Raw genomic sequence first — 27,408 nt, forward strand, 5'->3', positions numbered from 1 at the left:
CACACACACACATACACACACTTCCCTGTGCTCACACCACCCCATGTTCTCCCTCCCTCATCAAGGAGTCCTCCGTCCCCACGGCATTTGCTTCCCTGCTTTGGGATATTCCAAGTGCGCCCTGGGTTTGCACTGATTGGGCTTCTCTCCTTAGCCTTGTCCCTGTGACTTAGTCACCTAGAGCATGCTGAGAGAACACACGTTTTGAATTTTATTTTATGTTTCCTTGGCTGCTGGTGGTCACCCTCACATTTTCAGTTGTGCGTGGTGGCAGAGATGGGGATGTGGCCTTCCCTCTCCCGAGTCAGGGTGCTCAGAGCTGGACGTGATCTCTCCTGCTGCTCATCGTCAGGAAGCTGCGAGGTGAGGAGTGTTTCGGCGCTCTGGACTCAGCGCCCCATGAGCTGTAAACCCTGCAGCGGACAGACGGCTTCAACTTGGGGATGAGTGAAGAGAATATTAGTTTGGTTCCCACCGTGTTTCTGGCAGAAACCGCTGGGGGCTGACAGCATCGGCTGCAGGTGACAGCCCATCTGGGGACTGCTGGGGGAGTAACTGAGGCTCTCCAATGACATGGTGTCAGGAAAGATTACAAGTGGAAACAACGTATCTGGTTTCTGTTGGACTCCACTGCCCCCTCGGGTGTGTCATTCCTGTCTTTGCCTTCTCCGTAGTCCCCGCATCACCAGGGGCGGAGGTGGTCCTTTCCCTTGGGCACAGACTGGTGTATGCTCACCACCCACAGAGTCTGGACACCACTGGTGCCCATCCAGGCCCCTGTCCGGAAAACCCACCGCTGTGTTTAGGGCTGACACATGGTGGGAACATTGACATTATTCAAACAACCGGAATTGCAAAATGATGGGCTCTTGGCCTGGAAAGTTCTCCTACCCACCCCTCCCCAGGACTCTGTCACCGGTTGTCTGAATGTGTCCTGGGGGAGGAGAGTGGGGAGCTGTCATCAGGCAGAGACGGCTGGCCCCCTCTCTTCACTGGGGGATGGGACCACTGCTCTCCAGGATGGGCCAGCCTGGTCCTGACCCCCAGGACCTCAGAATGTGCCCTTATTTGGAAATAGGGCCATTGCAGATAGCATTAGTTGAGAGGAGGTCATACTGGGTGGAGTAGGGTGGGCTCAAATCCAGTATGACTAGTGTCTTTATAAAAAGGGGAAATTCAGACCCCAGGACAGACATGCACAGAGCAAGGACCGTGTGAGGACATAGGGAGAAGCTGGCTGTCCACATACCAATAAGAGAGGCTTGGAACAGCTTTCCCACACAGCCTGTGCAGGGACCAACCCAGCCGACACCATGGAGGTCTTGGACTTGGAGCCCCAGACTGTGAGGGAGTGAATTCCAGCTTTTTCAGCTGCCCAGGTCGTGGTACTTGTTATGGTCACCCTAGGAAGCTAATCCATGAGCTTGGCGATGAGTTTGCTGCTTCTGACTTCTGAGGATGATTTACAACTCCATTCCATTCTCTCTGGATCTCTTAGATGGCCGAGTCCTTTTTTTCTGGAAGGTTCTCTTTCTTGGCTTCCTTCTGCCTCTCTCATCCCTCCTCTGACCTTTTAGGCCCCCCTCCTCTTCCTCACACAGAAGGAGCTCAGATTACATGGCCTATAATCGGTATTTGAGCTCTCCACTGTCCCTTCCTTCTGAAATGAAGTGCTAACTGGGTTCCCTCCATGCTCTCCTGCCCCTGCTGACCACCTGCTTAGCCTTCTGGGCCAGGGTCTCGTCTCCCCACCTGTAGGTGCTGGGGGACCCAGGGCTCCATCCTTAGGCTCTCTTCTGTGCACACCCATCAGGCTCTCATCTGGTTTCATGGCTTCAAACAGCACCGTGGGCTTCACCTCTCCCAACGCCCAGTCTCCTACTCGTCTGTCCCTTGGGCTGCAGACCTACATTCAACTGCCTGCCCAGCATCCCCCTCCAAAGTGCAATGAGTTCTTCAAGCTCAGATGGCCCAGACTCAACCCTTGTTCTCACCTTGTCCCCCCAACCTCCTCCTCCTCCTCTTGCATTTCCCCATTTCAGAATATGGGAACTCTTCTAGTCGCCCCAGGGGCAAAAATCTAGAATCCTGCTCGTGTGTTCTCCTCTTTCATATCTCTGTTCAATCCATCCACCACCCCGGCAGTCTGACCACCTCTCACTGCTTGCGCTGGTCCCAGCCACCACCATCTCTCCATGCCTTCCTACAAGGAACTGGATCCTTGCTGCCCCCTCTGCTCCTATTCCCACTACACTCCTCACAGCAGCCAGAGTGAACCTTTTAAAACAGAAGCCATATCGTGCCCTTTCTCTGCTCCAAAGTCTGCCAACTGTCTCACTCAAAGTGAAACCAGTGTCCCCATAATTAACTTATGTCCCTGCTTACGGGCCTCGTTCATATGCAATTAATAATGCACCCCCTTTCATTCTTAAGTGTCCTGGTTTGCACATTAAATGACGTGGTCTCTCCACTTGCAATGGCCTTTGTAACACTCCCCTGCCACCTCTCTGGCTGGACCTCCACCACCTTCCTCCTGCTCACTGACCCAGCTACTCCTCCGTCTACCTGGATTCTCCCTCCTCAGAGACATGCTCATCCGCAGAGATAACACACGCTGAAATGTCATCGTATCAGAGGTCTTCCCTGACTATCTTGCATAAATTAAAATTTTCGGCCAAGTAAAATATGTGTCCCCCTATCTCACAGCCGAAGGCCTTGCTGAGGTAGGTATATCTGGGGTGGAGAAGAACGGGGATGTTTTTGGATAATTACTTTGGTTTCTCTTTGCAGTTTGGAAAACCCTTTAATGGATGCGGGGATCTTCTCTACTTAAATTTTAACACAACAATCTCTGCAAAATGATTATGTTAAACACGCTGCCTCTGTGCATAAGTACTGAAATCACAGCTTTCCCTCAATTATACTTTGAATCTTGATTCCAAAGACATTTGATTATCTCTGACATTTCATCGTTTTGCTGATTTGCCAAGTTAACGCGCAGCTTGCGCTGCGAGGTCGTTCCCGGACGCCCCACCCCCACCCCAACTTCCATTTGTCCTCCAAGGGCTGCAACAGGCAAGGCCAAAGCAGGCCAGCACCCGACCACCTAATGGAGCAGGCGAGGCAGAAAATGGAACTCGGCACATGGCTGCATGAAAGATCCCCTGGACCATGCGTGGCACGGCTCCCTCATCTCACCAAGTCTACAGAACAGGACGGAAAAGGAGAAGCAAGAAAGGGGAAAACGGTCTGAGAACACAAAGCCTGAGAAGCGGATATGGAGCTTGAAATGACTGGATTCATCAGATATTTCAGAGTCTTAGCATTGAGTCACTGGCCCACCAGATGCCGGCACAACCCATGGGGGTCACATTTATTTTAAAGCAAGAATTCAGCTTTTTGGAACAAAATTAAATTTGTATTAAAGTAAGCCCAATTTCCAAAAGATAGGCTTTATTTGAGGTGATTCATTGAATCCTTTCCCTAAGTATATTTAGAGAGATTTGAATCTGAACACTGGATGTAGAATATATTATATATTAAACTCTAGAGACTGTTTAATATTTTTCAAAAATTAATGACATTTCCATATCACTCAGTCTGGAGTGCTCCTGGAATAGTACAAAAGAAGGAAGCCGAGGAGCCACAGGTCCCTGTCCCTGCCAGAGAATGAATCTTCTAGGGGATGATATGTTCTAGTTGTTCCAGGGTTGGACAACTGTGGTGGTCTTTCCTTCCAGCTGCTTCTGTCAGTCCTGTTCTTGACTCCACATTGCACGATCAGAGTTATTTAGGGTAAAGGCCTCCAACCTCTTAGCTCCTAAGCGAGATCTGCACCCATCACACCTGCTGTCCCCTAACTGAGCTTCTGTGTGGGTTTCACAGGTGGGAAGGGATCCCACTGTGTGGTCTTAATCTGTTCTCACTTGGTTCTCCCGCACCCCCACCCAAATCCTTGGTCCATGATCCCGCTTCCAAACCCTGTCTTGGCCCTACAGATACGGCGTTTGTTCTGAGCTTCTCTTAGCCCAAGAGAGAAGCTCCATCCTGAGGCACATGGAACCCAAGCTGCCATTCTGCCTGGAGGCCAGTGGCCCCTCCTGCCCACTCTCCATCTCCACAGGGGGAAGTGGGAAGTATCCCTTATTTTATTTTGTACAAAGAATGTTTGCCTGGTTATCTGGGTGGCTCAGGCAATGGTGTTGCCATTTCCTTATTGTGCCTGAAATTTGTTTCTTACCAGGGCTCCACAGTCTGGAGGCAGGGGCCAGAACTGGGGAAGAGAAACTGCCTTTTAGATGCCAAGGTGCCGACCTGGCTTGTCTAAATCTGCCGTGCACTTGACCCAACCCAGTGCAGGTCACCTGAGTTCACACTTCACGGGCATCTCCTGCTAACTACACCAACCTGTTCGGGAAAATCAGAGGTGATTGTCCGGGGGAGGCAGGGTAATGGTGGTACACTGGGAAAAGCCCCCTGGTCACTTCCCAAAAGAAGAGAATTCACACCCAAGCACACCATGCGGCTCTGTCTTCCCGCACCAGGAAATGGAAAAAGCTCTTTTGTCAGCCCGGAGCCAAGTGTGTTGAGAAAATGTGATCAATGAGTTATTGTCTCAGCTCCCATTCCAGGACATTTGGGTGGTTCCACGGGATGTGTACTGACAGATCTTATAAATATTCTTTTAAAAATTTCCTCATTCTAAATTTTATCAGTGAGATTACTCCAGGGCATGGGGCGTGCTCCCCTCCTGGATGTATGTTTTTTCTCTGGTAGATCTCCTGAGACCTGCTGCTGACAGAAAATCCTGGGTGAAGAGCTGAGAAAGGAGACCCGAGCCTGACTTGGTTGCTTCTCCTGCGGTGGGGGGGGGGCGGGGGGGGGTGCCCGGCTTCTCTGGCGATCCGCTCACCTGTTGCACCAATAGGTTAGCTCTCTCCTTCCTCTGATGCCTCCATCATATTGTAAAATGGAAGCCAGATGTGAATTTGAGTTTCTTTGGCTGCTAGTAAGGTTGACACTTTGTTATGTACCCCGTGCATATCTGTGTCTCCTGGTTTCTTGGGTCCACTCTTGTAGCAGAACTTCTAACATCTCATATGCTTGTTGCACGAACATTTACAACGCATTTTCACACATGCCTTTTGCAAAATAGTTTCTCATTTCATCCTTACAGAAGTTCTGCGAGATGAGCATTTCTCTCCATTTTGCAAAGGTGGACATTTGGAAACTCAGGAGTTTAAGCAACTTATCCTAAGGCAAATGGTTCCTTATGTGAAGAGCCTGGATTCTGGCTTAGACTTCTACCTGGATGCCCAGGGCGCCCCCGCTCATCACAGCCACTTGCTGTGTTTGCATGAGCCCTTAGACCATGGATTCCCAATACTTTTGCTGTCATGTGTGCTCTAAACACCTTCCACAATGTTTGCCCCAACAATTCTACTGTTATGACTCCTCACAGAAATGAAAGCAGAGGTACTCTGTGATGTGCTGTTTGTACTAGCAAAAACTGTAAATAATAAAAACTGTAATAAAATCCCGCAAATAATCGCCCACTGGGGAATGGTTCTACAATTATGGTAAAGCCTCGCGGTGGGACTCAGCTTCTGGACCTGACTTCATCTCTTCTTCTTTACCTGTTCACTGCGGGCACTTCGTAAGCACTCGTACGGATGAATAAATTCAGCTCTCACAAAGACATAACTGCTCTATACGAATAGCGGGGATGTTAATAGTAGAATATCAAGGAGAAAGAACAGGCTGGGAAGTGATGTGCGTTATAGAGGGAAGAGGGAGGAAGAGAGCCTCATGGGTGTGTATTTCTGTCTACAGGTGCGTGGAGACCAGTGAACAGTGACACAGTGTGGTGCAGCTGGGGTCACGCACAGCTATGTGGATGGACAGAGGAAGGCCAACAAGCTCTTCCCTGTACGTTTTAGTATTGTTCTCCTTGCTATAGCATATGGGAATTATGTTGATAATTAAATAAAACGATAAGCTAAAATAAATTACAATAAAAACAAATGTCATATTTGGTTGGTTTCCTTTTATGTCTTATTTTAGAGTTTGACTATTATACAGACTTTGTAAATTTTACAGTAGAATCAGTCCAATTTTCTTTGACAATATTTTTGTTTCTTTAAGTTAGAAAATTGTGACCTGTCTCTAGGAGGGCTAAATTCTCCATTCTGCTTTCTACTCCTTGTTGACCTTAATAATTAAACCGATCTAGTTATTGCAACTATGTTGTTTGTATTCTTATGACTTTTTTTACTTAATTTATCATACACTTTATTTCCATCTGTTTGTCAGTGCCTGGGCTCTCTACTTGGCTCCATTGATCTATGTTTTTATGCTTTCATATCAGTATAATGCATTTACCTTATTTTTCTTTATAATATACTTGAAAACACAATGCCATTTTTCCTTCCTGTTGTTCTTCTCTTCTTGTTTTAATCCTAATGGCTTTAATAATTATGTTTTCAAGTTCAATAAATAATCCTGTTGAGATTTTAATTGGAATAGCACTCTCTCTATAAATTACCTAGAGCAGATGTGTCCTCTTTCCATTTAACCAGGAACGTGGCCTATCTGGCCATTTATTCAAGTCCTTTTAACATTTGTGGACTTCTTAAATTTTCACATATTTTTCTTTCATCTTTAGTCTATCATTGATTTAAAAATACATTTTGCCACTTCCTTTAAAATATTTATTCTCATTTCTTTCTCATATCATCCTACTGAAAACAATTTCTATTATGGCACAGATTATTATTAGGGGCAAAAGCCATCCACCCATATGGTCCTTTCCTTTCATGGGAAGGCCTACAGTGTTTCTTCATTAAGTGCAGAGCTTTCTTTTGTTTTAAAAAATACTGGATATTTCATTCATTCATTACTCATTCATTCACCAATTCAGAGCTTATTTATTGAGTATCTACTATGTGCTAGAGACTGAGCACTGGGAAAAAGCAGTAAACAGAAGATATAAAGGTCTTTGTTTTTATTCATCTTACACTTTATTATGCCAAGAATTAATCCTGGTCTTTCTGTTTTTAAATTTTAAAATAAGAAGTGGGTATTTGATGCTATGAAATGGTTTTTCTTGTGAACTGAGATGATCATATTGCTTTTATTAGTATACATAACATTGAATTTTCCTACCACTTAACTGTTTATGTTTGTGGGAATAAACACTTGAGGTCTGATTTCGAGCCCCTTGGAAATCTAAAAGTACTCTCTGAAATAACAACTGAGCCAGAGACAAAAGTCAAAATACAAACAGGTTGGAGATGGACAACAACAAGAAAATCACGATGTGTAATTTTTAAAAAATCCTATAGAATAAGTTTCCAGCACCATAATCGCATGCCTCTAACTTCCCTTCTCCCAGCCCCTGCTGGGACACGTCTGGGAGTGAGAATTCCTGGGGAGGGGGTCCTGCGGAATCCTCACAGCACCTGCTCTGGGGAGGGAGGTGTTCATGGGCTGATCTGGATGTCTGGGAGCAGCAGGTCGGGGCCAATGCCGCAGGACAGTGAGGCCAGGAGTGCAAAGGAAGCCGGTGCAGGGTCATGACCCGCCTGAGGGTTTTAAAGGATGTTTCTTCCTCTCTGTGGTGGATAGACTGTACGCGGTCCCTGTGTTCGTGCCACTGTGTGTTTCCTTCCTCTTGAGTGTGGGTGGGACTGGTGGCTGGCTTGTAACCAACAGAATACAGCAAGCATGGCGAGCAGATGTCACTTCTCTGATTGTTCTATGTGGTTCTAATTCCCACCTTGCTCCCAGACTCTCTCCCTTGCTGGCCTTGATGGGGCCCGCTGCCAGACTGGGAGGCCCACTTAGCCAGGAGCTGGGGGTGACTCCAGCCAACAGCCGGCAAGCACCAAGGCTCTTGGTGTGGCAGCCCACAAGGAACTGCGTGCTGCCTGCCGCCGCAGAGCTTGAAAACCAACGAGACTTTGTCTGCAGCCTTTTGGGACCCTGAACAGAGGATCCAGCTAAGTCCAGACTCCTGATCCACCGCAGTGGTGAGACTCTCAATGGGTTTCCGGCCTCTAAGTTTTAAGCCAGAGTGATACGTTAGCAGCAGTAGATAGTGAATACTGTCAGCATGCTGAAACAGATCTGGGGGGGCCGGGGGGGAGGGCTAGAATGAGTGCAGGGCTGTGTTAGGAGGCCACACAGTCTAGGTTGGGGCTGATGTGGCTCAGACCAGACCCAGTGGCAGCGAAGACAGAGGCCTGAGAAGTGGGTGGATTTGGGGCATATTCTGAAGCTAAAGCCAATGGCATTTCTGATGGACTAGAAGTTGGGCTGAGAGGAGAGGTGTCAGGGTTGTGGCTAAGAGACTGGCAGGGTGGGTTCTCCATCTGCTGGGATGGGAAAGGCTGTGTGTGGGCAGCTCGGAGGGAATGAGGGTTTGGACATGTGGAGCCTAGGAGGTCCCCCGGACATCTGAGTGATTCCGAGTGGACCGCCAGATCTCCACGTCTCTCGAGCCTGGATGGGATGGAAAGCCATGTGCCCGGATGAGACGGCCAGGGAGACAGAGAAGGGCCGGGAACGCAGGCCTGGGCCCTGGGCCTCTGGTTGTCGGAGGTGGGATAGAACAGCATGTTTGGGTAGCTTTTTTTTGTTTTTTTCAAGATTTTATTTATTCATTTGAGAGAGAGAGTGAGCGAGAGAGAGAGCACAAGCGGGGGAGAGTGGAAGAGGCAGAGGGAGAAGCAGGTTCCCTGCTGAGCAGGGAGCCCGATGTGGGGCTTGATCCCAGAATCCTGGGATCATGACCCAAGCCGAAGGCATACGCTTAACTGACTGAGCCACTCAGGAGCCCCTGTTTGGGTAGCTTCTAACAGCTCTTCTGGTCCAGGGCTTTTCCCCTCTCTTTTCAGATGATTGCACTGCCATCTGCATGATGTAACCAAAGTCAGCCTCAAAATAGGGCATTTGTTGGACAAAGCTGATGATTTCGTGGAACCAGGGAAGACTATTCAAGTCAGATGTCCTTTCCAGCTGAAAAGGACGATGTCCTCGGCCCCCAGCCAACAGGTCCATTCCCTACGTCAGCTGCTGCTAATCTAGCTAATCTGCTAATATTGCCTGTACCCTGAATGTCTTCAACGTGACGGCCTACGGTCATTGAAAATGCAGCGTAATTTCTGGATAACCTGACCTAGTCAATGTATTGAAAGGAATTGCAAAGAACCTTCCATAGTAGTGTATTCATTATTAACACTTATGTGCTCAGAACTCGATGCCATCGTCCTATGTACTGCTTCCAACTGTCCTACAAGGTAGGTACTCCTATTGTTGTCAGTGGAATTCAGAGAAAACCAAAGCTTGGCAGGTTTCAGTGACTTGCCCACGCAGACCCTAACCTGGAGCAGCTCCAGAACCTTCGGGACCCACGCGGACTGAGCCGATGGTGATGGGAAGCAACGGTTGGTCGAGGTTCCAGTAATAAAAATGCAAAATAAAGCTCTAGACACAATAAAGAAGCATCTGATGGCTAGATGCATCGTGAAGATAGTCGTTTCCTGGAAATGAAGAAAGCTGGGCTGTTGCGCTAGTTAGCTGTGTGGCCAAGCAAAGCGCTCTGTCATGGGGTTTTGGGGGGGGTACCTATTTCGCTTTCCTCTGCCACATGGTGTAGTTGAGCTAGGTTTATGCCTTCAGTTTGTTAAAAATAAGTATGGTGTTCCTATTAGACCATTTCTAAAGTTCCTTTCAGCTCTAGAACCTATGATTTATATGTGACAGAAGTTGGTGGGGAAAGGCAATGTTAGTTTCTTACAGAATCTACTCCATGATTAATGTTACTTTCTTATAAAAATATATTTGACATAGCCATCTGACTGGATACGCTTTTATTGAGGAAGCTTGAGGAGAAAAACACCCGTGCCTTATTATATCTTTCAGTTAGCGAGCATGAGGTACAGAACGCTTGGTAAAGTGAGGGCCTATTAAAAATTTATGCGTATTGTCAAAAAGTCTTGCACAAACGTGAAAATGACCAGCTCTAGAGTTTGCAGTGATTTAGAAAGCAGAACTACTAAAATGATAAATATTTCCCTTGAGGTCTGACACTGTGCTTCAATGGGTCCCACCATTTCAGACTCCCAGGACAGAGATTTATCTGTGTTTCATCAAGTATGAAAAATATATGGATGGAGGGGCTTCCGGCCGATCCCCACCCCCACTCGTCCAGCCACCTCCATTAATGTCAGCAGGCTCATAAATTTCCCCCGTGTTCTAAAGAAAGCAGCCTGTGCCACCGCACAGAAGCCTCCAGAAGTGTCACTTGCTGCCTATAAATTTACTTACACTCAATAAAGGCAATTGGCTGCACATGGACTTAATTACCATGGCCCTCCTTGGGAAACTGAGGGGCTCACCATTTCTCAAAGGAGAGGAGGAAAAAGTAGTGTGCAAAGCAAGGCGGTCTCATAGTGGCACATTGCAGAATCTGATTTATTCATTGATGTTTCTACTTATTAGTGGGATATTATAAGCGGTTATCACTCCAGATGGAAGATTCCTTCTTGATTCGGAAGTAATAATTTTGCTCATGCTTCAGTCCTGTGGGAACCTCCCTGCCTTACCCTCTGCCCATTCTTATTTTATTAAAAGAAACAATATGTTAGTGATCATGTAATTTACTATTTTGATTTTGGTTACTCTTCAGTTGAGAAAATGACACACACAGCTTACTTTCACCTTTCTGTCTTAAATATTTATTTGTAAAGAAAAATGGATACCTAGGCAAGAGCAAATCACTCTAAGAAGGAATGCAGAAACTTTCCATTCAAATAGGCTGTGGTCAGTTTCTGTCCACACACTCCTACTTCAAAACCCCAGCGTTGTTCACCCGTCAACCCTTCCTCATTTAAGGAGTAAGGCATTCATTCCCTTGTCTATCTCAAGACTCCAGGGAGCCTTGGAAGGTAGTCATAAGAGCAAAAGTGTAAGTTAGCAAAAGTGTAAGTAAGTCAGATGTGTTATGTTTTCAACTCTTTTCTTAGGTGCCACTTTTAAAAATAATCATTTATAGACAGCCACAGAACAAATTACAGAAAAGGGCAGCTTTAGGGCATAAAGCTTAATTCTGAAGATTCTCTGACCTTACTTGGTTAAGTGGCAAATACAGATTTGTGAAGAACAAAGTCAGGATAACTTCTGTCCGAAGCAACTCATACATGTTGCCATATGTCACCATAGGACACAGAAATTAAGAGCTAGCTAAAACAAACCAAAGGGTCCTATCCAAAGAACACTCAGTCTGTCCTTGGTCATGGTGTATTAAGCACTAGAAAGTGGACGGCTCCAAAGTCATCTGGTTTTCCCAGTTAGTGACCTCAGTCAATAGATTCCTGGGATTTCACATTCCCAGGATAATATTGGTTTGAATTTTTTCAGTAGTGCTCTGCCACTCCTTCGGGTGATTCCTTACACAGTCCCCTTCCCTAGACATGGTGCAAGCATGGCAGTAACTTTGGCCCAGGGCTACTCAAAGTTTACAGTCCCAGGAACAGGGGCATCAGCATGACTCTGGAGCTTGTTAGAAACTCAAAGTATACATCAAAAATGCAGGCAACAAAAGCAAAACTAGACAAGTGGGATGACATTAAACAAAAAAGCTTTTGTACAGCAAAGGAAACAACAAAATGAACAGGCAACCTATAAAATGGGAGAAAATGTTTGCGAGCCATATATCCAACAAAGGGTTAACATCTAAACTATATGAAGAACTCCTAAAACTCAATATAAAAAAAAAAAAAGTAACCTGATTAAAAAATGGGCAAAGGAACTGAATAGACATTTCTCAAACAAAGACATACAAAGGGCCAATAGGTATATGAAAAGATTCCCAACATCACTCATCATCGGGCAAATGCAAATCAAAACCACAATGAGCTATCACCTCACACCTGTCAGCATGCCTAGTATCAGAGATGAAAAATAATGAGAAAAGGGAACCCCTGTGTGCTGTTGGTGGGAATGTAAATTGGTGCAGCCATTATGAAAACACTTTCTCACTTTTGGGTATATTCCCAAAGGAAATGAACTGAGGACCTCAGAGTTGGAGGCACACTGAAATAATAGAAAAAATATATATATTGGTCTCTGCCCTTGGTTCCTGGCACAGACTCCTAAAACCCTTGTCATTTCCTAAGTGATCAGAGCACTAGGAGCATCCTTTGTTCTAGCAATTGTCCTTTGACCCCACTTGCTCACACAGAGGCTCATAAATCCCTGGGTGATAGGAGTGTCTTTTGTTCCCCTGAAATGATGTCTGGTGGGCGGCTAAATGGGGGCTCGCCCCGAGAAAGACGGAGCCATGCGAAGCTTGAAACTTTCAGTCCCACTCTTTTCCCCAGAAAGCAGAGAAGGGATGGAAACTGAGTTAATGATCAATCATGCCTACATATGATGAAGCCTCCATAAGCATCCCCAAATCACGGGGTTTGGAGATATTCCAGGTTGGTGAACACGCACCAGGGGCGGGGGGCGCCGGGAGGGTGGTGCCCCCTCCCCCACACCTGGCCCTCCGCATCGCTTCTATCTGGGTGTTCCTCTGTCTCCTTTCATAATAGACATAATAGACACCTGTTTCCCTGAGTTCTGTGAGCCGTTTTAGCAAATTACAGAACCCAAGGGGAGAGTCGTGGGTACCCCAATTTTTAGCTGATCAGTCGGAAGTACAGGGGACAGCCCGAGACTCATGACTGACATCCGCAGCAGGAGCAGTCTTGTAGGACCCGACCCTCTGTCTTTGGGGTCCAGCGCGGTCTCTGGGTCGCATCCGAGCTGTGCTGAATTATGGGGCACCGGGCTGGTGGTGAGGAAAAGTGCCCGATGTGTGGAAAATGCACACAGCTGATATCACAGGTGAAGTGAACTATTGTGAGTGTTGAATGGTGGTTGTCGGGGGAGGGGGGTAGGGAGGAACGAGGTGGCTATCAGTCAAAGGGTGCAAAGTTTGGTTGTACCGACGACCGCCTCCTAGAGATCTAGTTGTATGCTTAAGGTCAACAATGCCACATTGTATACTTAAACATTTGCTAAGAGGGTAGGCCCTATCTTAAGTGTTTTTATCACACACACACAAAGTAATAAAGTAAAAAGAGTGGGAGGTGATTAAAACTTAAAAAAAAAAATGCAGACTCTCAGTTCTCACCCAAGACCTTCTGGGCATGGGGCCCAGCAACCTGTGTTCTAAGAGGCTTTCCAGCTAATTCTGACGCAGGTTCTGGTATGAGAGGCACTGCAGTCTGGCCCAATATTAATGACAATATTTAGTTGGACCTTTGGGTATTCACTACCCATGAGCTCAGCTCGACTCATGTATTCCGTCTGCTGAATCCCAGGCCCTGTGCTTGGTCGGGAAAGGACCAGAGGAAGACATCACTATCCCGCCCCCCCCCAAAAGCTTGTGGTCTAGCAGGACAGACACAGAAGCACGGCAGACTGGAGGGCACAGTGGGAGCTGGGGGTAGAAGCCGGAGTGGTCCCCGGCCCATGGAAAGGGCGTATGTCCGCTGCCTTCACGAAAGAGCCTCAGGGCCTGTCTTTCAACATGACTTGGCACCTGGATAGACCGCGAGAGGCCCCGGCGGCTGGGTGCTCTTAATTTGATTTAGCGTGACGGCTGGTACAATACATGTGATTTCACGCGGCGGGTGCACCTGTCCCTGAGGCCTTGGTGGGTAATGCCGGGCACTTAATTTCTCATCCCACCTCTTCTTATGTCCCGTGTTCAACCTGATATATTTTCCACCAGAACAGATGGCAGAAAAGTTATTCGCCCCTGGTTTGAGTAACATACACATCTCCATGCTCACATCTCCTCTCCAGACCACAGCTGCCCTCGAGGATTGACTAACGGTAGATTCAAAATAAAGAGCCCCTCACTCACCTCACTGTGTGTGACCAACCCTTTCCCTGTCCTCCAGAAACTCCTTTTTCCATTCTGAAAGTTATTCCTGCTCCAGGCAGAAAACTCCGTGGAGGGGTATAAAGGAAAGAACCAGCTGTGGGCCCTACTACCCAGACGATATCTGCCAGGTACATTCTAGTGATTTCTTTTTGATGTCTTGAAAAGTCCTCAGAGGCCCCAATTCTGAACCCTGCCCTGAAACCAGTTCTATTTTATAAGACGTTCACGTTTCTACAAGTCTTCACGCAGCCGGGTTTCAGTTCTGCCAGTAAATACCTAGGTTTTAGCCAACTTCTCGCTTCTCAGAGCCCACTCTGAAATCTATAAAATAACTGGGGCACGCCAGGTCTCCGGAATCCCACGGTGCCTCTCTCTCCTTCTCCCTACATAGAACCATCACCATGCTCATTGTGCAGATGTTTAGGAGGAGGGGAAAGAGAAGGAATCAGAGGGAAGGAAAGCCCTGGGTTTCCAGGTGGTATCTAATGAGCCCCATGGCCTCAGATAACCGTCATCTTTTCCTGCAAGATGACATTACACACGGGACAAGGTTTCTGCTTTTGGAATGCTCAGAGCAAGGAGACACGCTGGGTGGTGTGGGAGCATCGTGGCTTTTGGAATCCAGAGACCTGAGTATGAATTCCAGCCCTGCCTCTCATGAGCCCCAGGCCCCGGGAGAGCCACTGGTTCAGACTTCCTAAGCTCTGGGATCCCAGGAGAGCGCCCGCGGGAAGCTCCTGGTGCAGTTTCTCTTGTAGGAGAGCAGAGAGCCACAGAGGCTGAGACGAACGGACCCGCTTCTGAAGAAGTGAGTCGTGGTGGAAGCTGGTGTGGGCCCGAGGGCTCAGGACATCCAGGCGGGGACAACTGGAGGACAGAGTGGGGTGAAACCCGGACAGCCCCCCACTCTCCCACACCAACGGGGAGCTGGCATTCTCCCTCCATCCAAACCACTCACCCTCAGCAGATTTCTGCTCATGTCCCTAATCTAGTTGTCCCCGGGGCTCTGCTGGGCAGTGAGTATAGTCACCCCAGTTCTAGAATCCCCTCCAGTGTGAGTTCCTGGAGCCCAGATTGGCATAACCGGGGGGGGAGGGAGCAAGAGAAGAGTCTCCCTGGGTCCAAACCTTAAAGTGACAAAGCTTAACTCACAGAACGGTGCACTAAAGGGCGAATTTTACTGCATTTCAACGATATCTTAATTTTAAAAATGAAACAAGCAAACAAACAAAGCCCCTCCTAAACAAAGCATTCCAATACCTCTTCTAGAAAGAATGCACACTTGCTGGTGATCTGTAGACATGTCACTGCTCCGCCCTGGTGATCTGAAGCACATTCCATGCTGTCTAATTTTTGTTTGCCTGCCCTGTTATTATCCCCTCAGCTTTGTCCCCACCCCCAGCCCTGGCAGCCCTACCTCTCCCTGATCTGCCACCAGCCAGTTTCTCTTTCTGGAGATTCCCAATGCTGCGTTTTGAAAAGATGCTTACAGCTGGGATTATCAAGGCCCCACAGCCAGGAATGAAAACTGCAAATTTTGTGTCTGGAAAATGATGGCTTTCCTCTATGCTTGAAATAATTATGGATGGTGTAACACGCACCACTCATTGCTCCGAGGGTTTTATATGAATTAATCGATGTTGTCCTACCTCTGAGTTAGATGCTATTAATAGCCTCATTTTAGGGGATGCCTGGGTGGCTCAGTCGTTAAGCGTCCGCCTTCGGCTCAGGTCATGATCCCGGGGTCCTGGGATTGAGCCCCGCATCAGGCTCCCTGCTCAGCGGGAAGCCTGCTTCTCCCTCTCCTACTCCCTCTGCTTGTGTTCCCTCTCTCACTGTCTCTCTCTGTCAAATAAATAAATAAAATCTTAAAAAAAAAATCCTCATTTTAAGATGAGGAAATGGGAGGCCCAGAGAGGTTAAGTAACTGGCTCAAGGTCACACAGCCTGTAAGGCCTAGAGCTGGGATTTGAACCCATGTTGCCTGGTTCTATAAACTCTACTCCCGTGTATATGTGTGACTTATAATGTACGTGTTCATCATGAATAAGATCACATAATAAGATTAGAGACAGTGGCTCTGTCTACTACATTCCCAGCCAGGCCCACCCTGCTGAGGACCAAGGTCGCCCCAAGCCCCCAGAGCCTTTCTTCTTGACCAACCCTTCTGAATGACAGTGTGTTGACTTGAAAAATGGAATAAGGCTACCTAATGCACATCTCTTCAAGATTCCTTAAGAGGACATGGGTTAAAAGGAGTCTGTTAAAATCCGAGAAGTGCCATGGGGCCGCTCCTAGAGCTATCCCTCCATCTGGGGCTGTTACTCTCTGGACTAAAGTTTGAGCGGCAAGTCCGGCATAGTTTCCACACACTGAGTAACAAAACGTAGGTGGGGAGGAAGTGCCAACGCTCCATAACAGGACAATTGGCAAGACCCGAAGGCCTGGGGTCAGCCCTGGTTTTTAGGTGGCTGATGCCCCATGCGGGCAGTGAGGCAGAGAGCCGCATCTTTGGTGACAGGAGCCCACAGTCCCCCTCAAGGGCTGGCTGTGGGCAGGCAGCCTCCCCAGGCTTCAGGGTTCTCACAACCCTCGTCCACGAGGACACTTCCAAGACCCCTTGATGATACTTTAAAATAAAGCTTATTGATAGATTTTGAAATGTGAGTCACAGTTTATGACAGGTCCCAAGCCAAGAGACATATCAACTGTAGCAAGATATTTTCTGAAGACAAGTGTCTCCATGATAGCGCTGTCCAACATGGTAGCCACTCGTGACATGTGGCTATCTCAACTTAAATCCAAATGAATTAGAATAAAATAAAGTTAAAAATTCAGATCCTCCCTAATCACCTTGGAGGTGCTCAATAGCCACACGGGGCTTGGGCTACGCCCCTGGACAGTGCAGACAGGCTAACGGGACAGCACGGGTCTAGGGTAAAGCATTGTTCTTACAGCAAACCTGTGTAGTTCTGTCCTTCATCCTGAACGCTACCATAGGATGAAAAGGAGAAGAGTGCTTATCTCAGAGCTATTGAGGATTGTGGTTAGCCGAATAAAGGCCCCCAAAGATACTGGGTCCCCATCCCTGGAGCCTGTAAATGTTATCTTATATGGAGATAAGGTCTTTGTAAATGTGGGTCAGTTAAGGATCTTGAGGCAGGGAGATTATCCTGGATTATCTGGGTGGGCCCTAAATGCAATCATAGGTGTCCTCTGGAGAGAGGAGCACAGGGAGATTAGGGACATGCCGAAGAGGAGGAGGCCGTGTGGCCACACGGCAGAGACTGAAGGGATGCAGCCATCAGCCAAGGGACGCCGGCTGCCTCCAGAAGCTGCGGAGAAGTCTGCGAGAAGCAGACTCTCCTTAAGAGCTTCTGGGGGGGTGGGGTAGGGTGGGGGGAGGGCACAGCCTTGACGACACCTTTGATTTCACACTTCCAACTTCCAAAACTGGGAGAAAATACATTTCTATTGGTTTAAGCCACCAAGTTTGTGGTAATTTGTTCTAGCAGCAATAGCAAATTAATGCACAGGTTAAATTAACGTGTAAAGGCACTTGGAATTCCTGGCACTGAATAAAAACACTCAATAAGTCTTAGTCTCTGTTATTATTATTATTTTAGATTAATACGCACACAATACATCCAGTCAGCAAATGGTTCTAATTACAACGGAGGCCAGTGGTGAGCTAAGGTAATGAGCGCCCACATTTGAGCGGGGTTCCGGGGGACCGAAGGTTGGGTAGAGGGAGCTGGTGCTTCCTTGATGAACAACGGAAGCACCCACCAACTGAAATCATGTTTCCAAGATTGCAATATTTGACAAAAACAGCTATTCCGAATAGTTCAGCCTCTACAAAGGGCCCAATAAACACAACCGCCTCACTATCCAGAAGATTCTCGACACCTGGAGCCTAAGTGTGAAGCCAAGGGAAACACACCACGAGAGGGAGTGTCAAGGTGAATGGAGTGGAGAGCCTGGAGCCTCCCGGGAGGAAAGGAGCCGGAAGAGTAACTACAGGGACAGGGAGAGAGTATCAGCCACATTTTTACCATGACTGCATGTTCAAGAAAATCCAAGAGAATCAACTAAAGACTACTAGAAATAACCTGAGAGTTCACTTAGCTGATGGTGCAAATATATATATAAAATATAAAATTAAAAATATATATAAAATATACAACTCACAGCCTGGAGAACACAGTAATATTGTAATAACGTTGGGTGGGGACAGATGGGGACTACACTTGTGGTGAGTGCCACATAATATACAGACTTATTGAGTCACTCTGTTGCAAACCTGAAACTAATATGACATTTTATGTCAACTATACCTCAATAATAAAAAATATATATATAAGTAAGTAAAATATACAACTAAAATATATATAAGTAAGTAAAATATACAACTAATAATAATAGAAAATGATATTTGGAGAAAATCTCATTTAAAGTAGGACAATACCTATAAAATTCATAACCTCAGTGAGAAACTTCTGGGGCCCAGGTGTTTCATCTGCACCGTCTCATTAGCCACCCACAACAACCACAGGCGGAGGTGTGGGCCAGGTGGCCAGGGTGGGGCTCAGAGGCACCCAGGGCACGGAAAGTGGGCAATGGGTTCTTAATGGCTGTGTGATTTCTCTCCTTCTGTGTCTTTCTTCCTCTCTCTTTCTAGCTTTCTTAGAGGCCAGCTAAAAAAAATCAAAGGCAAATGATAACTGAGAAGTCATTATTGTAATAATGTATCCAAAACAGCTTTAGTATCAGTAACATAGACAACTCCAATTTAGAAATCACTTAAAAAGATGACATCACAGAGCGAAACATTCAGGACAGTGAGGTTCACAGAAGAGATACTACTGACAAAACCCAAAAGAGTTTCACACTCCCCACAACCTCCCCCCGCCTCATTAATAAGACGGGTGCAAATGGAAAGATTACCAAGAACATTTTTCTTTTATCAATTTGACAAAAGATTAAAAAGATAGTAATCAATTCATTCACTAGTAACACCCATGCCGTAGAACGCTAAGCAATCATTAAAAACATCTTCTGGAAGATATTTTAAGGCCATGGGAAAACCCAATGTTAACTTCTAAAAAATTAAAAAAAGATTCATAAAACTGAAATGAAATACACATGTGAGAGAAAAAAGACAGAAGGAAATTTACCAAGAACTTTTACAGTAGCGACCTTGGCATGCCGAGATCAGGAATGATTTTAATTTTCCTCCTTTTTTTTTTTTTGCGAGAGAGAGAATGAGAGACAGAGAGCATGAGAGGGAGGAGGGTCAGAGGGAGAAGCAGACTCCCCGCCGAGCAGGGAGCCCGATGTGGGACTCGATCCCAGGACTCCAGGATCATGACCCGAGCCGAAGGCACTCGCTTAACCAACTGAGCCACCCACGCGCCCCAGCTCTCTACACTCTTCCCTGTCTTGTGCATTTTCTACAGGAGCATGTGCTACTTTTAACATTGGCAAAACAGGATTCCTTTAAAGTAATTTAAAAATTGACTTAAAAAACAAATCCGAGTATAATTTGGCAGCTATAAGTATTGATTAAATGAGCTCAGCATACCTATTTTAAATTGCGGAAGCATACATTAATTGTTACTTCTGGTAACTTTTCCAAGTTGTCATTGTGTGTCCTATTGGAATTTAGCCCGAGGACTGATCATGTTTCATGTTTCAAAAGACAATATTTGCTTTTTATTTGTCTTTGATTTAAAAAAGCAAGGAAAAGGATTTTTATCAAAGTCCATCAGATACATGTAATCCAATTAAGAAAATAAATTTTCCCTTGACCTTACATTATTTAAAAAAAAGAGGAATCCTTCTGTTTTTGCAAATGATGCCCAGCACACCCGTGGGAGCTGCTTTTTTTTTATTATGTTATGTTAATCACCATACAGTACATCATTAGTTTTTGATGTAGTGTTCCATGATTCATTGTTTGCATATAACACCCAGTGCTCCATGCAGAACATGCCCTCTTTAATACCCATCACCAGGCTAACCCATCCCCCCACCCCCCTTCCCTCTAAAACCCTCAGTTTGTTTTTCAGAGTCCATCGTCTCTCATGGTTTGTCTCCCCCTCTGATTTCCCCCCCTTCATTCTTACCCTCCTGCTATCTTCTTCTTCTTCTTCTTTTTTTTTTTTTTTAACATATAATGTATTATTTGTTTCAGGGATACAGGTCTGTGATTCAACAGTCTTGCACAATTCACAGTGCTCACCATAGCACATACCCTCCCCAATGTCTATCACCCAGCCACCCCATCCCTCCCACCCCCCACCACTCCAGCAACCCTCAGTTTGTTTCCTGAGATTAAGAATTCCTCATATCAGTGAGGTCATATGATATATGTCTTTCTCTGATTGACTTATTTCGCTCAGCATAATACCCTCCAGTTCCATCCACGTCATTGCAAATGGCAAGATTTCATTCTTTTTGATGGCTGCATAATATTCCTTTGTGTATATATACCACATCTTCTTTATCCATTCATCTGTCGATGGACATCTTGGCTCTTTCCACAGTTTGGCTATTGTGGACATTGCTGCTATAAACATCGGGGTGCACGTACCCCTTTGGATCCTTACATTTGTATCCTTGGGGTAAATACCCAGTAGTGCAATTGCTGGATCGTATGGTAGCTCTATTTTCAACTTTTTGAGGAATCTCCATACTGTTTTCCAGAGTGGCTGCACCAGCTTGCATTCCCACCAACAGTGTAGGAGGGTTCTCCTTTCTCCGCATCCCCGCCAACATCTGTCGTTTCCTGACTTGTTAATTTTAGCCATTCTGACTGGTGTGAGGTGGTATCTCATTGAGGATTTTGATTTGGATTTCCATGGGAGCTGCTTTAACTCGGCCTCCAAATGGTCAGGCCAGTGACATCAGGATGAAGTATTCTCAAGGGACTGGCTAGCGAGGGCTGGGTCTCCTGAGGAGCCCACAACCCCTGGCACAACGGAAGGGGCCCTTCCTAGGATGACACCAGGGCTCGCCAAGTTCTCCCGTGAACCTTCCAGAAGAGAACTCACATTTACCGCCAGCCTCATGTCTCCCAATTCTTTTATCAGAGGATGATTTCCAAGAGTATTATGCAGCCATTGCATTAACCTACTTTCTGAAAATTAGGGTTTTCAAATTTTAAATATTTATTTTGGATTATCCCAAATTGCTCTCTTTCTTTGCTTTCTAATATATTTTTCATGTCGCTTTTTATTGTAAAAATATTACTTGTTAAAAAACACATCCAATAGCACAGAATATAAAATAAAAAGTAACATTACCACACTAGACCTCAGACGTAGACATGCTAACAGTTTCCCGGGTTATCGTTCCAGAAATTTTCCATGCATATACAAACATATATTTAATAAGATAAATATGTATATGAATATAGGTGTGTATGTAGGTATATTTTATAGATTTCAGCTTATTCTGGGTTATAACTGTACACAGTTGCTTTCAACTTGGTTTTGTCACCTAGCTGTAAATTGGACTTTAAAATGTATAGCATCATTTCATTTATCGTAAACATATTTGTGGGAAACCTATTCTCCGCAGTCCTGAGAGAAGGGGAGAGAAGGTCCTGATAACTGAGGGTAGGGAACACAGGGCGTATCCTTCTCACTCTAAAAATGAATTTTATCATACATCTGTGTGATTTCATTGGAAGACTCCATTCTTTTGAAACTATGCCTTTCTACCTAAATGTCCACGATTGCACGAAATCACCCCAAGTATATTTCCTCTGGACACGACTGGGTAATTGGATAAGGGTGGAGTGCTGCGGGATCGTGGCTTGCACGATCCACTGCTTAATCGTGGAATTCATACACCTCCCTTCTCCATGCCAGGCTGGGCCGCTGGGCTTGTCGTGTGACTAGGGGAGGGGCACTCAGTGAGCAGGTGGCTACAGCACTGTAGAAACAGGAACTGGCCTGGCATACATGTCTAAGTGCCCTGCATTTCTTAGCAACCCCATGGATAGGTGTGAGTCTTGTCCTCATAGCACAGGGTGGGGGGGAACTGACCCACAGGGAAGCCACATGACCCGCCCACAGCTACACAGCAATCTCCAGCCTGTGTTCTTAATCATTATGTGAACTTCCAGGGGCAGGAATGGTGGGCACGGGGCCAGTCAGATCAAGCAGGAGACAGGGAGGAATTCTGGAGGGAGACTCCTTAGGGAGGGTTTCCTAAAGAGTCTCGACTTGAACAAGAAGTTAGTGAGGCAGAAGGTGGTGGGAGGAAGCGAGAGAAGGTGGGTGAGTGGGGACACAGCCTGAGTCCTTGAGCCTCACTCTCTAGGGGTCTTGATGAAGGAAGGGGTGAGTGCTGAGATCCCAGCTGAACTTCCAAAGTGGCTGAAGAGAATCTAGGAACATCTGGGTCATGCTTGTCTTCCTGCGTGTGCAGCTTGTTGGACGGGGATGGAGGGAGTCAGATGGTGGTGAGGAGGAGGGGACTTGGTGGATGAGGGTCTGAAGGAGCCTGCCCATGCCCTGAAGCTGTGCTCCTGGGGGATGTGGGGTTCCTGAGGGAACCGGCATCCCAGCGAAGGTGTGCTCAGAAACAAGAGACCAGGATTGCAGGTGCCCAGTGATTGGGGCATGTGATGGAAATCACAGGCTGCAGAAGGAAGCCTCCCAAGGACCAAGTGGGCTGGCCACTCTGCGTTGGACCACATAACTCCACTGAACGCCTGCAGGACCCGGCCAGGGCACGGTCAACAGTGTGCACCCAGACCTTGTTCACGCTTGGTCCAGCCCACAAGGATCGGTGTGAGGGTTTAACTTCCCTTTGTCATCAGATGTCATAAGGGGAAGAAGAGTGGTATAACATTCTTGATAGGCATTTGAATTGACTCCAAATATACTCAAAATAGACAGTTCATCTGAAAGAGCCTATTTCAAAACAGAAGACCCTGAGTTACCTGCAATGGGCAAAGCTAAGTTTTTCTTAGATTGTGAACAGGAGAGCGGGCAGTCCGAGGACAAGTTTAGTGAGGGGGAAGACTGGGTTTTGATATTTGGATAACAGAAAAACATGCTATTTTTAAGAGCTAAAAACACTGATATCTTTGCTGATATAATGCCATTACATTTTTTTTAAAAGATATTTTAAATTTATTTATTTGACAGAGAGAGAGAGAGCGAGAGAGGGAACACAAGCCGGGGGAGTGGGAGAGGGAGAAGCAGGCTTCCCGCGGAGCAGGGAGCCCGATGCGGGCCTCGATCCCAGGACCCCGGGATCATGACCTGAGCCGAAGGCAGACGCTTAACGACTGAGCCACCCAGGCGCCCAATGCCATTACATTTTTAACAGCTTTATTGATGTATAATTGATATATATATAGAGACACATAAAGTGTAGAGTTTGATAAGTTCTGACTCTATACCCAGGAAACCACCACCAGAATGGGGAGTGGAAGGAACGTGATGGAGAAGGGAGGATGTATGTGCACATATATGCCTCCCTCTCTGCTAATAGCTTTATTCACCTGTTTATGATCATTACTGGCACAGAATTAATACAATCTCTAACTTTTCACTTTAAATATCTTTTCACTGGAAGTGTCCTGTTTTGCTATAACATATCCTTGACAAATAAGATATCAGAAGAAAAGCTCACAAATTTAATGAATTATGAATTTTTAAATATCATCAGTATTTTAAAATTGTATTTGTATAATAAAGGACAGAACTCCTCAATCAAAAGCAATTAATTGCTCTATCAAACATTCATAAAGTTTGTTATAAAACTTAAGTGTTATTGAGGAAACAGTGTATTAGAATCCCATACAAAGTTACCACAAGAGGATTTATGATGGCTGAAATGTCTCTAAATCATTGTAAAAGTAACTGATACATATTTGATATCTATTGCTGCATTACATGTTACATCAGAACTTAGTGACAGAAACAACGAACGTTTATGTGGTCACTGTTTCTGTGGGGAGGGACCAGATGTGGCTGTGCTGGGGGCCCCTGCCTCAAGGTCTCCCAACAGGCTGCAAACCAAGCACCAGCCAGGGCTGTAGTCTCATCTGAAGGTTCCCCTGGGGGGACAATCCACATCCAGTGTCATCACATGGCTGTGACCAGAAGTTAGCTCTTCCCAGGCTGCTGGAGCGAGGCCCTCAGTTCCTTCCCTCATGGGCCTCTCCCCTGGACAGCTCACAACACGGCAGCTGACTTTTCTCTGAGCAGCGAGGCACAGAGCAAGAGAGACGGCAAGAGAGGCAGGCAAGAAGGCCGTGACCCCATCACTTCTGCCACTGTTTTTCCTTCAGAAGGGAAGTTTTAGGTCTAGATCACACTCAAGGGGAGGACATTACGAAGAACAAAAGGTGAGGTCACTGGAGGTCATCTCAGAGGTTGCTTGCCATGGGCATGAATATCGTTTAATGTCATTTGTTGAGATGAAGTTTGATTTTCTGTTGCTGACAGTTAAAATCTCCGGTTCTGATGAGCTAACTTAAGTGGGTGTCTGAGCATCTCTGAACCCAATGGGATGTGGCACAGTGCCCATGAAAGGAAACAGAGGCTGAGTCTGGCCTCCACGGCTCCTGGGACTGATCTCTACAATCTGCCTTCCTTTTCTCCCCTTCTTGAAATAAAATAGATTTTAAAACTGCTCTAAGTAGGTTTTCTACAAAGTGTTTGTTCCCCTGTGTGGAAACTTCTGTGGTCCACAAGTGTCTGTGCTACTCTGTGTGCTTCTCTAAAAACGAATACCTTTCCACAACGCTCTTTTGGGAGCAAGCTTTAGATCACTACATTTCACTCAGAAGCATTAAAGAAGACACTTCATGCAGGAAGCCCTGGGGCCTTGTCCCCAGAACTGCTACCCCCCCATCACTTCAAGGAGGCCCAGGGCCTCCGTATCAGGTCACAGGGTAAGCAGCGGTCTCAGAGAATTCTGACAGAGCAGAGCTGTGATTGAGAATCTCGAGGCTCATGCACGTGGAGAGGCAGGCCAGACCCCAGCGGGGAGGGCAGCAGGACCTGCTTGTGCCTGGACCCCTTGGCTTCCAGACAGATCTGGCCCATGAAACCCACCCGTGACGTTCAATTCCATGTGAACACAGGAGCATTATATGGACCTTATTTATTTATTTATTTAAAAGTATATTTTCAATGTTATATACTTATTATTTTATTTTTTTAGGAAGAGAGAGAGCCTGCAAGTGGGGTTGGGAGGGGCAGAGGGAGAGGAAGAGAGGGAATCTTAAGCAGGCTCCATGCCCAGGGCAAAGCCCGACATGGAGCTCGATCCCACAACCCCAAGATCATGACCTGAGCTGAAATCAAGAGTCAGATGCTTAACTGACTGAGCCACCCAGGCGCCCCATTATATGGACCTTATTTTAAAAAAGCAAACACCAGCACAAAAAGCAATCTCATTTAAAAAAAATTAGTTCCTGAATTCTTAGCCTTGACATTTCACTCTTCTAAAGCGAAGCCCAAATCCCTATGAATCTATATGGATGTGCTTCTGTGCTTGAAAACATACAAGAGCCTCAACCCCTACAGAAGGGACTGTCAGGATATATCTTGGTGCGGCTCACATTTACCTGCATTCGATGAACCAATGCCGGATCTGGTCTTGAAGGTTCTCCTTGATGTCTGGACCTTCTATTAATTTCAGGTCATTCTTGATTGTAACCAAGGCTTCTTTGTAGTTCTCCTCATGCTTTATCTGGACCTCATTCCTTAGGGAGCTCACCTTTTCAGCCTGGATTACTGTAGCACTGACTTCATTAAACAGAGGAGGTGGCTTCTGAAAACACAAGCAAAAAGGTTTGAGATCATAAACGTTATCGTACTGGTGAAGGGCATCAGACGCTAATGAAGTACGTCAATATCTTTGATGCGGTCTTATCAAGGCCTACAACAAATACATACAGAACGAAGAACCAGATCTGGCAGGAAAATCTGAAGAAATGATTCACCACTATGGAGAGGAAGATGGGGAACACTTTATACCATTTCCCAGAATCTGGGGGGCGGGAGTTAGCTTGAAAAATGCAGAGTCAAGAAACATTAAAAAAATAGAGTTCAAACTCCAGAAAGTGTTTCTGAATCTTCTTGGTTAATGGGAGAACAAAGAATACAGAGGGAGAAAGTACTTGAAGAAAGACTGATGAAAAGGTTGGGTGCTCTGATTTTAAGAAAAACTACCCCAAAATCAACTCTGCAAACATCTGTTCTATTGTTAAAGGCCTCCCAAGTAGGAATTCTCAGCTGACTCCAGACATTCACCCTGATTTTACATCTTTTTGTTAGAATGTTCTACTTCAAAATCTGCTGATTAGCAAGTCAACAGAAGTCTGGCTATTAAGCACCAATCAAATGCTCAGCACTGGTCTCTGTCATCTAACGTCTATGGGGGTTGCGGTAAGAGAAAATACAAAATCACTTTGAAGGGCGCCTGGGGGGCTAAGTCGGTCTAGCACACGACTCCTGATCTCAAGGTCATGAGTTCAAGCCCCAAGTTGGGTGGAGAGTCTACTTAAAAAAAAGCCAAAAAACAACAAAACAAAACAAAACAACCCAAATCATTTTGAGACATAATTCCTGTTCTCCAGAATCTTTAAAGAAATGGAGTTGGCAAGAGAAGAGTAACGTACGACGTAGTAGCAAACGGTGTCAGATAACCTAGACCTTACAACATGGGTTTGGATGGAGATTTTGAACTAAAAGGGACTTGGAGAAGGAAAACATGTACGGGGCGGAGGTGCCCGGAATCCCACCTCTGCAAGCTGAAGGACTGTCTCCCTCACAAAGGATCCGAGCTCTACGCATTTCAAAGTCAGCCTCGGCCATTCAGCAAATAAAGGGCATATTCACTGGTGTGCTGGAGCCAGCCCATAATAGCTCATGAGAGCCAACTGACACATTTTCTAGAATTTTACAAGCGGTTGTTAAATATAGCCATTCTAAAATGCTAAACTGTAGAAACTTAGGGAGCAAATTATATTACAAAGTTCTCAAATCTCAAAACTCATCACTTCCTAATTATTTTGCTGGGTATTACTATATCATCTATGTTCTTGACATTATTGATGTCTGTTGTATCTCTATGGTGAAAATACTATATAATGGTATGCCAGAAGGCATATCTTCCCAACTGTGTTATTCTGCTTAGTAGCTTGACTGGGCGACAATGGGTATATTTACGTCATGGAAATTAGCAAATGCTATTTAAATTTAACCCTAAGTTGTTCTGATTTCTCTGTTTACTCTTCGTCTTTCTTGTGTTCAGTTTTCATTTTGCTGAAGCATGCACATGAGAGTAATCTTCAGAGTGCATACGTGCAACTGTGAACCTTCCAAGTACTTGCCTTTCCGAGGTGTTTCCTTGGGCCCCTCCCACCTGAATGGGAGTGTGGCAGCTTCCCTGGAGGAGACTTCTAGTATGCAGAGACCCCAGTGACCGGC

General features: G+C 46.0%; 1 protein-coding gene across 1 annotated transcript in view; it reads right to left on the reverse strand.

The window, feature by feature from the left end:
* Positions 1–27,408, reverse strand: part of DRC11 (dynein regulatory complex subunit 11) — a 145,368-nt gene that overhangs the window by 86,939 nt on the left and 31,021 nt on the right. Inside the window, exon 6 of the mRNA XM_078070013.1 lies at positions 25,542–25,747. Within this exon, the coding sequence (XP_077926139.1) occupies positions 25,542–25,747 (206 nt within the window). The remainder of the gene's footprint in view (positions 1–25,541; positions 25,748–27,408) is intronic.

The sequence above is a fragment of the Halichoerus grypus genome, chromosome 4 (assembly GCF_964656455.1).
Source record: "Halichoerus grypus chromosome 4, mHalGry1.hap1.1, whole genome shotgun sequence".
NCBI classification, from domain to species: domain Eukaryota; kingdom Metazoa; phylum Chordata; class Mammalia; order Carnivora; family Phocidae; genus Halichoerus; species Halichoerus grypus.